General features: G+C 52.0%; 1 protein-coding gene across 5 annotated transcripts in view; it reads left to right on the top strand.

Moving 5' to 3' along the window:
* The first annotated feature begins 671 nt into the window (after positions 1 to 671).
* cacna1da (calcium channel, voltage-dependent, L type, alpha 1D subunit, a) overlaps positions 672 to 17,018 on the top strand; it is a 61,768-nt gene continuing 45,421 nt past the window's right edge. For all 5 annotated transcript variants that reach the window (XM_062986331.1, XM_062986335.1, XM_062986332.1 and 2 more), the window contains exons 1-3: positions 672 to 783; positions 9,572 to 9,950; positions 10,937 to 11,042. In XM_062986331.1, the coding sequence (XP_062842401.1) occupies positions 9,727 to 9,950; positions 10,937 to 11,042 (330 nt within the window). In that variant the 5' untranslated portion in view covers positions 672 to 783; positions 9,572 to 9,726. The remainder of the gene's footprint in view (positions 784 to 9,571; positions 9,951 to 10,936; positions 11,043 to 17,018) is intronic.

Raw genomic sequence — 17,018 nt, 5'->3', positions numbered from 1 at the left:
AGCATGCATTTAGGAGGTGGGAGAACATACAAAACTTCACATCCAGTGACTAGAAGTCACAACCAGGTCCCCAGAACACCAGAAGATCTTGATGATGATGAGGAGGTGTCCCAGGCCTCTAATACAGTTCCAAATACATCAATCAACCAATCCACCTTCTTCAGCATGCATTTAGGAGGTGGGAGAACATGCAAAAGTTCACATCCATTGACTAGAGGTGAGAATTGCAATCAAGTTCCCCAGGAGGGGGTGTCCCATGCCTCTAACACACTTTCAAATAAGTCTATACCAAGTTGAAATGCTTTACCGGGTTTTGTTGGGTTTTCCTTTAATATGTCACCCGGCCGTGTGTGAAAGCTGTAAAAGGACCCGGATGTGGAGGCTACGGGTTTGATTAGATGATAAGAAGGTGATGAATGAGCGAGCGTGCGCGTGCGGCTGCTGTCAGACGGTCACGCGCAGTTTGGTTCGCGCGAGCGCGTGTGTGTGTGTGTGTGCGAGCGCGTGCGGAGACGATCTCGTGCGCACAGACACTCATATACACAAACGCGCGCGGATCCGAGGATGCTCTCGCGCGCGCTCGCGAGCAACATGGACCGTTTGGAATGATCACCGCACGCGCGCGTTAATAGACGCTACAAGCAGCTCGAGCTGATGAGTGTGGACTGGACGGTTGGTTCCGGCGCTGAGCGATTCTGGTCTGAAAGTCGGCGGACTTTTCTCCTCCGATCCAACCGGAGCGAGGCGCCCACACACCGGCCGGAGAGAAAGTCCTCCGAGAAGGTAAGCGGGGCCGCGTTCGGTAGCTTGTTTTTCTGTCAGGTTGGGTGTCGTTGCCTAAATTGTGTCATATTTTTAGCGTCGCGAAGCTAACTGGCTAATCAAACGGGTCTCGGTTTCAGAATTGATGGAGTTGACTCCGATTCTGATTCCCTGGCTTGGTAATAGGGAGTCGATTCCGGAGTCGATTCTGCGAATATATGTGTTGCCAAAAAAGACACTGAAGCAGGTCAGGCAAGAAGGTTTAATATACAGTACATTAAACATAGAGATCAATCAAGGTTATACAATATTTACTGTATAAACTGTTTCATTTGAGCAAATAATTGCATATATTTAAATTGTTACTGTTATGTTTCTGTATTTTATGCCACACACAACTAGTATACTGTATATTTTAATTTACATTTACATTTTCAGCATTTAGCGGACGCCTTTATCCAAAGCGACTTACAGTACAGTGACAGTATACAGTCTAAGCAATTAAGGGTTAAGGGCCTTGCTCAAGGGCCCAACAACAGCAACCTGCAGTGGTGGGGCTTGAACCAGCGACTTCTTCAATTGAATAGAATAGAATGCCTTTATTTGTCATATATACATGTACACGTGTACAGTGCAACGAAATTCCTTCTTCGCACATCTCAGCTTGTTTGGAAGCTGGGGTCAGAGCGCAAAGGGTCAGCCATCGTACAGAGGTACGATTAGTTAAGGGCCTTGCTTAAGGGCCCAACAGTGGCTGCATGGCAGACCTGGGATTCGAACCCTCAACCTTTTAGTTGATAGCCCAAAGCTCTACCCACTAGGCTACCACTGTCACTGTCAAATCATTGCATATTGAGTTCACAATGACTTACAAACCCACCCAACAGCCTTGGAACCGAATGGTGACCTGCAAAATCACCAAGATACTTTAGACTGAACAGTTGTACATATTCTGCAGTTCTACCATCTAAATCATCATTTTCGGTAGGAACTGTGTCCTGGTGAAGGTTGGTGTAGACCCGTGCCACCCAGAAACAATATGTGCAGGGCTGAAACACCCAGACAGGGTGCCCGTCAATCACAGGGCATTTCTTACTCCAAATTAAGTCACCCTATATAATGGTCATTAGGTAACTGCAACAGTCCTAGAATATATTACGCATTTAATTAACGCATTTTATAGTGAATTGCAAGGAGCCGGTGCTAGTGCAATTGTTCAGTCAGTCAGTCAGATCAATTTTTGGACCCCCCGTCCACACTGATCCTTAAAAACATTCTCACGAATGTAAATATTCAAGCATCTACATCATTTCTAGGTTAAATAATCCATACAATGTATTTATGTTGATCAAATGCATTTACAGTCAGTTTAAATTGTTTATTTTGTTTATATCTTCTGCTAATATTCAAGGTGAAACGCTTTTATGACTGATAAATATGGACTTGACGTTGCTTTTCTAATATTTATGTACAAAATTCTGATTTGATACGTTCAGTCAACAAAGCTAATCTCATCTTTCTTCACGATTTCTTTGAATCATTTGTGTGGAATCGAAGAATCGACTCACAGGAGTCGACTCGCGGCTATTCCCATCATACGGGGCAAATTTGTAAACGGCACTCGCTTCCACGAACGTGTTTGTTTTTCGTTTGATTTCTGTGTTAAACCCCGAACTAAATCAGATTTTATGTTGATAAATAATAGAAATAAATATACGATAAGCGGCGTGTCAGTGGTGTCGGTTCGCGGTACGGTAACCTAGCAATATGGTAACCTATGGTAACGTATCAAGGAGGCTAAAATAATAATGAGCAGTTTTATTCAGCACGTTTTCACATAGACAGTGCGATATTTCTATCATTTTATGTCTATAAATGCGCGTTTTGTGCTCCTCACGTCAGGTTACATGATAAACACGTTAGTCAGAGACATTGGTGAAGGTTACAGCTCTGGGAATGTCACCGACTCTTCCTCATGATGGATTCCAATCAACCTGCAGGACACGAAATCAGCCTGAAATAGAAAACAAAAGCAGCCAAGTGTTTAGACATTCTGCTTTCTATTTTAGTCTTTCATGGCTGTTCGGTATTTAGTCCTTGGTTTTTGTCCTCTCACAGTCCAGAGGCTGAATACTGAACAGCATCACATCTCCCACTGAAGTGCACTAGCTAGTACACTCCATAAAATCCACCTATAAACACACAACAGTTATTATTCATTCATTCATTCATTTATTTATTTATGCGTTCACTGTCTGTCTTAGCACCGATTTATCCTGGTCAGGGTTGCGCTGGGTCACATTCATTGACCGAAAGGCTAAAAACACCCCAAACAGGTCGTCAGTCCATCACCCACTGGACCCACTGGTCCAACACACTCACACTAAGGGGAGTTTTTAGTATCTCAGATTGGCCTGATTGTGTGTCTTTGACTTGTGGTGGGGGGGGGGGGGGGAACCAAGGGAGAACATGCAAACTCCACACAGAAAGGACCCTTTTGTGCCCATCATGTATCTAAAATTGGCGCATCTCTACCCCACACGTCCAGTAAACAGTCCTCTGGGTTCCGGCTTTATTCTTCATGTTAGCTGGTCGCTTTTCTCACCGCGCCGGTGCAGCCGGAGCCGGTAGGTACAGTGTGTAAGGGAATACACGTGCAACACGACCTTTAGGGGACAGGCAGCGTGACCTTTGGGGTGACCTTTGTTCACATTTCCCTGCAGAGTCACAAGTCAGGGGCTTTAAACAGCCGATTTGAGCTGATGGTTGTCTCGTCTCCGCGTCCTCTCGTCCTCTGATGCATTTTAGCGCCGCAGAAAATCTATTGTTCAGAACCGGGATGATAAATCGCTCCAGCGATGTTATAATGGTTTTTTAAGATCGTGACAGTTTGACTTTGTCTAGAGCTACTGGGGTTCAGCCACCGTCTGCAGTTTTTAATGGACATCGACACACTCATCAAAATTCACTTTTGAGTGTGAGTGTGTGTGTCTGGGGGGGGGAGGGGAGTGTTTCCATCCTTTTACTCAATGACTCAGACCCACCACGACCCTGACCAGGATGAAGTAGTGGTAAAACAAACAATAAATGAATGCATGTGGGTGTTAGAAGCCGTTGGTTCTGTCGGTCACTCTGATCCGTTTAGACTGAGACGAGGTTTTGGGTTTAATCGTGTTTTTTATGGACGGTTAGGTTTGACTGTGTACGTTTTGTTAAGCACTGATGCATTCTGGGTCTCAGGAGCCTTTAGAGCCGAACACTTTCACACCCACAGACTTATATAATCCAGGCAAGAAAATCAGCACAAACCTCCCACTGACTCACTCACGTCCTTCTCCTATCTACAACCATCACGTTCTGCTTCTGTCCACGTCCCCGTCCCTCTCAACACCTCTGTCCATGTCACTGTCCCTCTCCACGTCTCCGTCCACGTCCCTCTCAACATCTCTGTCTATGTCACTGTTCCTCCTAACTTCATCACGTTCTGTTTCTGTCCACGTCCCCGTCCTTCTCAACGTCTCCGTCCCTCTTAATGTCTCCATCACGTTCTGCTTCTGTCCACATCCCCGTCCTTCTCAACGTCTCCGTCCCTCTCAACGTCTCCGTCCCTCTCAACGTCTCTGTCCCTCTTAATGTCTTTATCACGTTCTGCTTCTGTCCACGTCCCCGTCCTTCTCAACGTCTCCGTCCACGTCCCCGTCCCTCTCAACACCTCTGTCCCTCTCCACGTCTCCGTCCACGTCCCTGTCCCTCTCAACACCTCCGTCCCTCTCTACGTCTCCGTCCACGTCCCTGTCCCTCTCAACACCTCTGTCCCCCTCTACGTCTCCGTCCACGTCCCTGTCCCTCTCAACACCTCTGTCCCTCTCCACGTCTCCGTCCACGTCCCCGTCCCTCTCAACACCTCTGTCCCTCTCCACGTCTCCGTCCACGTCCCTGTCCCTCTCAACACCTCTGTCCCTCTCCACGTCTCCGTCCACGTCCCTGTCCCTCTCAACACCTCCGTCCCTCTCCACGTCTCCGTCCACGTCCCTGTCCCTCTCAACACCTCTGTCCCTCTCTACGTCTCCGTCCACGTCCCTGTCCCTCTCAACACCTCTGTCCCCCTCTACGTCTCCGTCCACGTCCCTGTCCCTCTCAACACCTCTGTCCCTCTCCACGTCTCCGTCCACGTCCCCGTCCCTCTCAACACCTCTGTCCCTCTCCACGTCTCCGTCCACGTCCCTGTCCCTCTCAACACCTCTGTCCCTCTCCACGTCTCCGTCCACGTCCCTGTCCCTCTCAACACCTCTGTCCTTCTCAACGTCTCCGTCCACGTCCCTGTCCCTCTCAACACCTCTGTCCCTCTCCACGTCTCCGTCCACGTCCCTGTCCCTCTCAACACCTCTGTCCCTCTCCACGTCTCCGTCCACGTCCCTGTCCCTCTCAACACCTCTGTCCCTCTCCACGTCTCCGTCCACGTCCCTGTCCCTCTCAACACCTCTGTCCCTCTCCACGTCTCCGTCCACGTCCCTGTCCCTCTCAACACCTCTGTCCCTCTCCACGTCTCCGTCCACGTCCCTGTCCCTCTCAACACCTCTGTCCCTCTCCACGTCTCCGTCCACGTCCCTGTCCCTCTCAACATTTCTGTCCCTCTCCACGTCTCCGTCCACGTCCCTGTCCCTCTCAACACCTCTGTCCCTCTCCACGTCTCCGTCCACGTCCCCGTCCCTCTCAACACCTCTGTCCCTCTCCACGTCTCCGTCCACGTCCCCGTCCCTCTCAACACCTCTGTCCCTCTCCACGTCTCCGTCCACGTCCCTGTCCCTCTCAACACCTCTGTCCCTCTCCACGTCTCCGTCCACGTCCCTGTCCCTCTCAACACCTCTGTCCTTCTCAACGTCTCCGTCCACGTCCCTGTCCCTCTCAACACCTCTGTCCCTCTCCACGTCTCCGTCCACGTCCCTGTCCCTCTCAACACCTCTGTCCCTCTCCACGTCTCCGTCCACGTCCCTGTCCCTCTCAACACCTCTGTCCCTCTCCACGTCTCCGTCCACGTCCCTGTCCCTCTCAACACCTCTGTCCCTCTCCACGTCTCCGTCCACGTCCCTGTCCCTCTCAACACCTCTGTCCCTCTCCACGTCTCCGTCCACGTCCCTGTCCCTCTCAACACCTCTGTCCCTCTCCACGTCTCCGTCCACGTCCCTGTCCCTCTCAACACCTCTGTCCCTCTCCACGTCTCCGTCCACGTCCCTGTCCCTCTCAACATTTCTGTCCCTCTCCACGTCTCCGTCCACGTCCCTGTCCCTCTCAACACCTCTGTCCCTCTCCACGTCTCCGTCCACGTCCCTGTCCCTCTCAACACCTCTGTCCCTCTCCACGTCTCCGTCCACGTCCCTGTCCCTCTCAACACCTCTGTCCCTCTCCACGTCTCCGTCCACGTCCCTGTCCCTCTCAACACCTCTGTCCCTCTCCACGTCTCCGTCCACGTCCCCGTCCCTCTCAACACCTCTGTCCCTCTCCACGTCTCCGTCCACGTCCCTGTCCCTCTCAACACCTCTGTCCCTCACTACGTCTCCGTCCACGTCCCTGTCCCTCTCAACACCTCTGTCCCTCTCCATGTCTCCGTCCACGTCTCTGTCCCTCTCAACACCTCTGTCCCTCTCCATGTCTCCGTCCACGTCCCTGTCCCTCTCAACACCTCTGTCCCTCTCCACGTCTCCGTCCACGTCCCTGTCCCTCTCAACACCTCTGTCCCTCTCCACGTCTCCGTCCACGTCCCTGTCCCTCTCAACACCTCTGTCCCTCTCCACGTCTCCGTCCACGTCCCTGTCCCTCTCAACACCTCTGTCCCTCTCCACGTCTCCGTCCACGTCCCTGTCCCTCTCAACACCTCTGTCCCTCTCCACGTCTCCGTCCACGTCCCTGTCCCTCTCAACATTTCTGTCCCTCTCCACGTCTCCGTCCACGTCCCTGTCCCTCTCAACACCTCTGTCCCTCTCCACGTCTCCGTCCACGTCCCTGTCCCTCTCAACACCTCTGTCCCTCTCCACGTCTCCGTCCACGTCCCTGTCCCTCTCAACACCTCTGTCCCTCTCCACGTCTCCGTCCACGTCCCTGTCCCTCTCAACACCTCTGTCCCTCTCCACGTCTCCGTCCACGTCCCCGTCCCTCTCAACACCTCTGTCCCTCTCCACGTCTCCGTCCACGTCCCTGTCCCTCTCAACACCTCTGTCCCTCTCCACGTCTCCGTCCACGTCCCTGTCCCTCTCAACACCTCTGTCCTTCTCAACGTCTCCGTCCACGTCCCTGTCCCTCTCAACACCTCTGTCCCTCTCCACGTCTCCGTCCACGTCCCTGTCCCTCTCAACACCTCTGTCCCTCTCCACGTCTCCGTCCACGTCCCTGTCCCTCTCAACACCTCTGTCCCTCTCCACGTCTCCGTCCACGTCCCTGTCCCTCTCAACACCTCTGTCCCTCTCCACGTCTCCGTCCACGTCCCTGTCCCTCTCAACACCTCTGTCCCTCTCCACGTCTCCGTCCACGTCCCTGTCCCTCTCAACACCTCTGTCCCTCTCCACGTCTCCGTCCACGTCCCTGTCCCTCTCAACATTTCTGTCCCTCTCCACGTCTCCGTCCACGTCCCTGTCCCTCTCAACACCTCTGTCCCTCTCCACGTCTCCGTCCACGTCCCTGTCCCTCTCAACACCTCTGTCCCTCTCCACGTCTCCGTCCACGTCCCTGTCCCTCTCAACACCTCTGTCCCTCTCCACGTCTCCGTCCACGTCCCTGTCCCTCTCAACACCTCTGTCCCTCTCCACGTCTCCGTCCACGTCCCCGTCCCTCTCAACACCTCTGTCCCTCTCCACGTCTCCGTCCACGTCCCTGTCCCTCTCAACACCTCTGTCCCTCACTACGTCTCCGTCCACGTCCCTGTCCCTCTCAACACCTCTGTCCCTCTCCACGTCTCCGTCCACGTCTCTGTCCCTCTCAACACCTCTGTCCCTCTCCATGTCTCCGTCCACGTCCCTGTCCCTCTCAACACCTCTGTCCCTCTCCACGTCTCCGTCCACGTCCCTGTCCCTCTCAACACCTCTGTCCCTCTCCACGTCTCCGTCCACGTCCCTGTCCCTCTCAACACCTCTGTCCCTCTCCACGTCTCTGTCCACGTCCCTGTCCCTCTCAACACCTCTGTCCCTCTCCACGTCTCCGTCCACGTCCCCGTCCCTCTCAACACCTCTGTCCCTCTCCACGTCTCCGTCCACGTCCCTGTCCCTCTCAACACCTCTGTCCCTCTCCACGTCTCCGTCCACGTCCCTGTCCCTCTCAACACCTCTGTCCCTCTCCACGTCTCCGTCCACGTCCCCGTCCCTCTCAACACCTCTGTCCCTCTCCACGTCTCCGTCCACGTCCCTGTCCCTCTCAACACCTCTGTCCCTCACTACGTCTCCGTCCACGTCCCTGTCCCTCTCAACACCTCTGTCCCTCTCCACGTCTCCGTCCACGTCTCTGTCCCTCTCAACACCTCTGTCCCTCTCCATGTCTCCGTCCACGTCCCTGTCCCTCTCAACACCTCTGTCCCTCTCCACGTCTCCGTCCACGTCCCTGTCCCTCTCAACACCTCTGTCCCTCTCCACGTCTCCGTCCACGTCCCTGTCCCTCTCAACACCTCTGTCCCTCTCCACGTCTCTGTCCACGTCCCTGTCCCTCTCAACACCTCTGTCCCTCTCCACGTCTCCGTCCCTCTCAACACCTCTGTCCCTCTCCACGTCTCCGTCCCTGTCCCTCTCAACACCTCTGTCCCTCTCCACGTCTCCGTCCACGTCCCTGTCCCTCTCAACACCTCTGTCCCTCTCCACGTCTCCGTCCACGTCCCCGTCCCTCTCAACACCTCTGTCCCTCTCCACGTCTCCGTCCACGTCCCTGTCCCTCTCAACACCTCTGTCCCTCACTACGTCTCCGTCCACGTCCCTGTCCCTCTCAACACCTCTGTCCCTCTCCACGTCTCCGTCCACGTCTCTGTCCCTCTCAACACCTCTGTCCCTCTCCATGTCTCCGTCCACGTCCCTGTCCCTCTCAACACCTCTGTCCCTCTCCACGTCTCCGTCCACGTCCCTGTCCCTCTCAACACCTCTGTCCCTCTCCACGTCTCCGTCCACGTCCCTGTCCCTCTCAACACCTCTGTCCCTCTCCACGTCTCCGTCCACGTCCCCGTCCCTCTCAACACCTCTGTCCCTCTCCACGTCTCCGTCCACGTCCCTGTCCCTCTCAACACCTCTGTCCCTCTCCACGTCTCCGTCCACGTCCCTGTCCCTCTCAACACCTCTGTCCTTCTCAACGTCTCCGTCCACGTCCCTGTCCCTCTCAACACCTCTGTCCCTCTCCACGTCTCCGTCCACGTCTCTGTCCCTCTCAACACCTCTGTCCCTCTCCATGTCTCCGTCCACGTCCCTGTCCCTCTCAACACCTCTGTCCCTCTCCAGGTCTCCATCCCTCTTAACGTCTTCGTCCCTCTACATGTCTCCATCCAGTTCCATGTCCTTGTCCAGGTCTCCATCCCTCTTAACGTCTCTGGCCCTCTTCACATCTCCATCCTGTTCCATGTCTCCGTCCCTCTTGACATTTCTTTACTTTCTTATTTTGGCAACATGATGCCGTGATTATTCCTCTCTGCAGAATAAATCACAAATATCTGTGGACCATGCAGGACCATGTTCAGGTGTCCCAATAATTTTGACCATATAGTGTATGATAAATAAAATGTACGTGTCTTAACCTTCATGTTACCTGTCAGTCGTGGTTCTCTAACACTTTGTCTCTTTTCCTGCAGAGGTAAATTATGCCAGCCGCACCGGCGCCCCTGCTCCTGGTGACGTGCCGGCGTGTCGGTGAGAAAGCCCCGCCCCTCCGCCCCAGCACCCGCCCCTTCGCCCGCCCCTCTGCGTTCTCCCCTGGGAGGCACGTGCCGGTGGATGCCCCGGCACCATGAGCGCCAACGGCCCGGTCCCGCCGTCCGCCCCACCCGCCGCAGAGGCCCCGCCCACGTCCTTGGCGGCCGCGGCTGGCTCTCTGGCGCAGAAGAGGAGGCAGCAGTACGCCAAGAGCAAGAAGCAGAGCAGCTCGGCCAACACCCGGCCCCAGAGGGCGCTGTTTTGCCTCAACCTGAACAACCCGTTCCGCCGGGCCTGCATCAGCATCGTGGAGTGGAAGTATCCTTCATTAGAGAGAGAGAGAGAGAGACCCGCTAGTGCTGGTCCGGATTCTGTTACCTGGGTGACGTGTTTCAGTCAGCACTGGATACCCGTGTATACCTCTGGTGATTGTCTCAGTGGGTTTAGCATGTTCTCTCCCTGCACCTCACAATGGCTAGGCTGATTTGGGCACACCCCCCTCAGACATCAGTTAATCACGTCTGTCCCGAAAGCCCCGCCGAGATTCAAACCATGGGTCCCCAGATAAGGGTCTTTTTTTTTTTACCATGCTTGACCTCACAACTGCTCTTCATAATGAACGGGCACAAATTTCCACAGCCACACTCCGAAATCTGGTGAAAAGCCTTTCTCAGAAGATCATAGTTGCAAAAGAGGTGGGAATAGAGGGGCTGAGTGAGTGAGTGCCTTTCCCCGGCTCTCGGGTTCGAATCTGGGTGGCGATTCCTCATAACTGCTGCAGTCACGACCTCTGCTGGCCGTTCGAGGTACTGCACAGAGACGGGGGGGGGGGGGTAACGGAGATCGGTGCGTGATACGGCTCTATTAGAGTGCAATTAGAGTGGAGGTCTGCAGCAGTAGAGGAGAAACACCATTTGGGAATTGGATATGACTAAATTGGGAGGAAATTTGGAGGGAAAATGGTTCGGAGTCACTTTTCAGTGCTCAGATTGTTTATACACCGATCAGCCATAACATTAAAACCACCTCCTTGTTTCTACACGCACTGTCCATTTTATCAGCTCCACTTACCATATAGAAGCACTTTGTAGTTCTACAATTACTGACTGTAGTCCGTCTGTTACTCTACATGCTTTTTTAACCTGCTTTTACTCTGTTCTTCAATGGTCAGGTGTATTTGTTACAGATATTTTGATGCTGTGGTAAAAAAGTGATCAGACGTGATTGGATGTTAAACCCAGGAAAATAAATGAGTTGTATTATTGTAGACGTGGTTGTTTTCTTTAACTCTGTGTGTGTTTCAGACCCTTCGATATCTTTATACTAATCGCTATTTTCGCCAACTGCATGGCCTTAGCCGTGTACATCCCGTTCCCTGAGGACGACTCCAACTCCACCAACCACGACCTGGTGAGTAAAGCCAGCATTAGCGCTCGACCCGCTCGGCCGCTCGGCTTTATATCGGCCCTGATTTGAGCTCGTGGCGAAGGTGCGTCTGATTGCAGCGAGAGGTCGGAGGGCGGCGCTCGGTGGGCCGAGGGTTCAGTGATTTATTACGCTTAATGGTCTCCGTGTGACCTGTTTGATTTGGTTTTACTGCTCGGACAGAATTGACCGCGCTAATAAACGCTCGTGGAGCTTCTCGCCCTGGGATCGCCCCCCCCCCTCGGTCCTGGGTGTCTAGGGTCCACCTGAAGGACCAAAGTATTGGGACGCCCCTTTTAATTGCTGAATTCTTGCGTTTCGGCCACGACAGCTGCTAACAGGTGTAATAAATCAGTTATACAAGGGAAATTACATTCTTCCGACTTCTTCCGGCCCTTTCCTGTTCCAGCACTAAGCGAGCTCTATAAAGTGTCCTGCACAGAGCCCTGACCTCAGCCCCACTCAACAGCTCTGGAATGGACCGGAACTCCAACATACGCTGGCTGAACGGGCACAAATTCCCACACACGGAAACACTTTCTCTAAAGAGTGGCTGTTGTTCTAGCTAGACAGGTCACACAGAGGTCAGTGTTCGAAAACCTGGTGACCCGCCCTGCTCCCCTCTACGTCCCTGATCAGCTGCCTCAGTAGAGAGGATCCTAATCAGACCTGGAGCTCATGAGGCAGATTATTTAGACGCTCTACTCACATCACCGCGGTTTTAGCTTACTAAGCTAACACGGTTAGCCTCAGGACGTTTAAACCGACACAAGCACGCCAGCTAACGTCTCCCTCCGTTGTATAATTACACCTTTATACAGATTAAACATCAACGAGAATTTATTTACATGTGAAGAGAACTCTGTTGGTTGCTCCACATTGATTCGTCCGCCACGTTTGTCGTTTTTGTGAGAGAAGTCGTGTCGCACTGAATGCTGGGATTGATCTTCAGCGCTGAGGAGGCGTCTGACGCTCACTCGTCATTCAGTCGGATCATCACTCAGAATTAAGGCGCCTCAGTAGGAGCATTTTAAGACACGCCCTCTTCTCAGGAGTGAAGGATGATGGGAAATGCGTCTGTGTAGAGAGAGGGCTGTGTGGTGTATATAATACCTGGAAGCCTCCAGAGAAGATAATAGAACACCCCGAGACGTTGAAGGAGCTCGTCCCGTCTGCGCCGCTACACAGAAGCGGGTCTTGCGCTGCCCGTACGAGCGCGGCTGATCTGCATTTTACGACCTCCTGCGTTTGTTATGTTTATTAGCTGCGATTGTGCGGCGTGTTTGGAGAAGTGGAGTGAATGGAGGTGCTTGAATCGGGGGGTGATGTGTGTGTGTGTGTGTGTGTGTGTGTGTCAGGGGGCTGGACGAGGCAGCTGTTCGATGTACTTCAGCTCGCTCGGGCTAATGACGACTCCGGGAAGCTCTCGAACTGACGCGCGTTTCCAAAATTTGCATCAGATAAAAAAGGAAAGGAAAGAAATCCAGAACACTGATTAGCATTAGCGATCTGCTATCAGAGCGACGTGAAAAACAATAATCCGCTGCTAATGAGGCTAAAAAAGAAAACTCCAGCGCCCGGTCTGCATGCATGCGCTTGCTAAACTGCATATAAAATCTGTGTGTGTGTGTGTGTGTGTGTGTGTGTGTGCGCTGCTCTGTGGTACGTTAGCGCAGCAGGTTAATGTTTCATTACAAACGCAGCATGTTGAGTATCACACGCCACCCTGGTGGTTCAGTACAGACGCGCCTGAGTGGGAGGCCACGCCAATTAGACGGGCAGATTTCGAGGGTACAGGGGGCACGCAGGGTATACCTCGACTAAAAATGGAAGGTAGAGAGGGCACAGAGTGTGTACCTTGATCGAAAATGAAGGGTACAGAGGGTACACTGTGACTACAAATGGCAGGTAGTTGGTACACCTGAACTGGAAATGGAAGGTACAAGGGACACAGATGGCGCAGAGGGTACAGGGGGTACAGCCTGACTGAAAATGAAGGGTAGACAGGGTACAGAGGGTACACCATGACTAAAAATGCAGTTACAGGGGGTGCAGAGGGTACACCTTAACTAAAAATGGGGGGTACAGTGGGTACACATTGACTAAAAATGCAGGTACAGAGGGTACACCTTGAGTGAAAATGGGGGGGGGGGGGGGGGGGTACAGAGGGCACAGATGGTACACGTGACTGAAAATGGGGGGTACAGAGGGTACAGGGGGTACACTTTGGTTGAAATGGGGGTTACAGAGGGGACAGAGGGTACAACTTCACTGAAAATGGAAGGTCAGAGGGCACGAAGGGTACAGTGAGTACACCTTGACTGAAAATGAGGGGCACAGAGGGTACAAGGGGTGCAGAGGGTACGCCTTGGCCGAAAATGGAAGGCACAGAGGGTACAGAGGATTCATAAGGTACTTCTTGAGGATGCAGAGGGTACACCATGACTGAAAATGACTGGAAGAGAGGGTACAGAGGGTACAGAGAATAAACCGTGACTGAGAATGGGGGTACAGAGGGTATAGACGGGTACAGAGGGTACACCCTTTACACCCCCCCTGATGTGAGAGGAAAATGAAGGGTGTGATATAGAGGTGTTGTGAGCGTATGTGGCAAATACGCTCTTAATCGAACGGGCAGAAATTCCCACAGAACCTTTCAGCAATCCTCATAGCAACTCCATACCAACGGGCTCACGCTCAGGTGTCCACATACTTTCGTCTCCATATCGTAATATTTGCTTTGGTGTAGCATCACACACTGTGTACATCATCACCTCTCTTACTGACACACTCACCTCTACCGTGCTCACCTGTGTACACACACACACACACACACACACACACACACAGAGGCGGGCAGACAGACTGGCGTCCTGTTGAAAGGTCAGTTCTCAGTGTTGTGGGTTGAAGGATGCTGTGGCCTCCTGCTGATGCTGCTCAGACCCGTGCCCTTTTCCTGGCCAATCGCATCCCACACACACACACACACACACACACACTAAATGTAGTCATGCGCCCAGTTGTACTGGATAGAATTTTGGATTCAGAGCTACAGCAGCAACAAGAGGAGTCTGCCATGTTTTTACTTGTGATCACACCATCTCCACTTTCACATCCTGGAGAGATGGCCGATGCGCTGCCGTGTGACCTCAGTGGGGGCGACGCCTGAAGAGTGTGTTTAATCACTTAGCTAAGCGCTCATTTACGTCTGACAGGCTCGCTCCTCGCTGCGTGTGTGTGTGTGTGTGTGTGTGTGTGTGTAAACATGAGTAGAAGGCGTGTCACACACACACACACACACACGTTTGATGTCTGAGCGTCGTCGGCCGAGCACAAAGCGCCAGCCAGCTGCAGTCGGGCATTTTTACGTTGAGGGAGCTTGCTTTCCTGTATTCGCACTGTTCCAGTTTAGATATACCCAGTTCCCCTGAGTACTCTGGGCGAGTCTTAAGCTGCGTCCGGAATCGCATACTTACAGAGTACGTACTAGATTGGAGGAAGTGTGCACTACTCGGCCGGTTAAAAAGTACATACTCTCAGTACAGGAGTGTGCAGTATGCACACAACACCGCTACGTACTACATCCGCCATCTTACCAACGTCAAGTGATGACGTAATATCACCATAGTTACAGACTCATTACAAACCCCAGTCGCCAAAAATTTTGGATATTTATCGTCTTTTTGTTTATTCATCTTTAAAAATTGTTATTTTATTTATCTTACTTACACTTGTGAACAGAGGACTCCGTTTTCCGCGTCTTTCTTGTTTCTTATTCCGCTTCGAACGCCTACGCAGCTCCGGTTGCATTATGGGATACATTAGCGGACAAGTGTGCATCGCTTGCATACTCAAACATGGCTGCCCAAGAAGTAGGTCATCCGGGTACTTCTCTTTGTGTGTACTATGTATTCGGACATACTAACCGCTCTCGCGTCCTCATTTCGCGTACTATTGAGTATGGAAGTGGGTTAGGTACCCACATAGCTCAGTGGTTAAGGTACTGGACTAGTGAACAGAAGGTTGCCGGTTCAAGCCCCGCCACCACCAAGTTGCCACTGTTGGGTCCCTTAACCCTCAATTGCTCATTGTGTAAGTCGCTTTGGATAAAAGCATCTGCTAAATGCTGAAAATGTAAATAGAAGTATGCGATTCCGGACGCAGCTTTAGACATTGTGGTGGTCAGTGCGCTCTCAGTGCAGGTCCCAGGCCCGGATAGAAATACGAGGGCATCCGTACCAGATCTGCTTTTTTTGTCTAATAATGATCTGTTTTACCTCTAGTTTAGCCTGGTCAAGGTCGCTGTGGGTCCGAATCACCCCGGACAGGTGGCCAGTCCGTCACAGCGCACCTAGGGGGACTTTAGTACCCTCAGTTAGCCTGACCATGTATTTGTACTGTTGGAGGAAACCGACGCTGACACTGGAGAACATGCAAACCCCACCTGGGAATCGAACCCAGAACCTTCGTGCTGTGAGGCGACGGTGCTACCCACCGAGCCACGGAGCAGGACGCTGTCACTGTGGATAATGTCATTTCAGCAGCTCGATTCGTGCATGAGCATCTACGTGTGTGTGTGTGTGTGTGTGTGACAGGAACCCGTGACTCATGAGCACAAACACACACGCACACACACACACACACACACACACACACACACACACACAGATACTGGTGAAGCTCCGCAGGTGGATTTTATTTTCACAGGAAGTGGAAGGACGAGTGAGCGGTCGTGTAGAGCTGCACAGTGTGTGTGTGTGAGTGTGTGTGTGTGTGTGTGTGTGTGTGTGTGTGTGTGTGTGTGTGTGAGTGATGTAGCGTCCATATTATATAGAGTTTGGTTACAGCAGTGTGAGAGATGAAGAACCTTACTGTGCAGTTTCAGTGCCAAGGACAGTTCTGCTCTGCCAAGTGTGTATGTGTGTGTGTGTGTGTGTGTGTGTGTGTGTGTGTGTGTGTGTGTGAGGATGTAGTGTAAATGTTACAGTATGGCTACTTTTTGGCTAACACACACACACACACACACACACACTACACAGACATTCACTGACACACATTCACATACACTACACAACCACTTACACACACACACACACTAATGCACACAAACTACACATTCACATACACACACACTCACTCAGACACACACAACACACTTGAAGACACACACACACATAGACACATTACACACTCTCTCTCACACACACACACACACTCAAATAGACACATACACACATTTAAACACACACACACACACTCTTATACACTACACATACTCACCCTTACATACACTACACACTCAAATACACACACACTCACATACACTGCACACTCACTCAGACACACACACACAGTACAGACTCACACAGACACACACACACTTTCTCACATTCACACACACTACACACTCAAATACACACACGCTCACTCACAAACACACACACACACACTCACAGACACATTACACACACACACACACACACACACTCTTATACACTACACATACTCACCCTTACATACACTACACACTCAAAGACACACACACACACTCACATACACTGCACACTCACTCAGACACACACACACACACACACACAGTACAGACTCACACAGACACACACACACTTTCTCACATTCACACACACTACACACTCAAATACACACACACACACACACACACTCACATAGACACATTACACACACGCTCACTCACAAACACACACACACACACTCACATAGACACACTCAAACACTACACACACACTCACATAGACACATTACACACACACACACACATTCGCATACACACACGCTCACTCACAAACACACACACACACTCACATAGACACACTCAAACACTACACACACTCTCACATAGACATATTACACACTCACACACACACTTGCTATACACTCATATAGACACACACACTCAGTCTCACAAAGTGCTGACGGATGAAT

The sequence above is a fragment of the Trichomycterus rosablanca genome, chromosome 24, assembly GCF_030014385.1.
Source record: "Trichomycterus rosablanca isolate fTriRos1 chromosome 24, fTriRos1.hap1, whole genome shotgun sequence".
In the NCBI taxonomy this organism is placed as follows: domain Eukaryota; kingdom Metazoa; phylum Chordata; class Actinopteri; order Siluriformes; family Trichomycteridae; genus Trichomycterus; species Trichomycterus rosablanca.
Note: the sequence above shows the minus strand (reverse complement) of the source record. Positions and strands in the feature narration are given on the sequence as shown.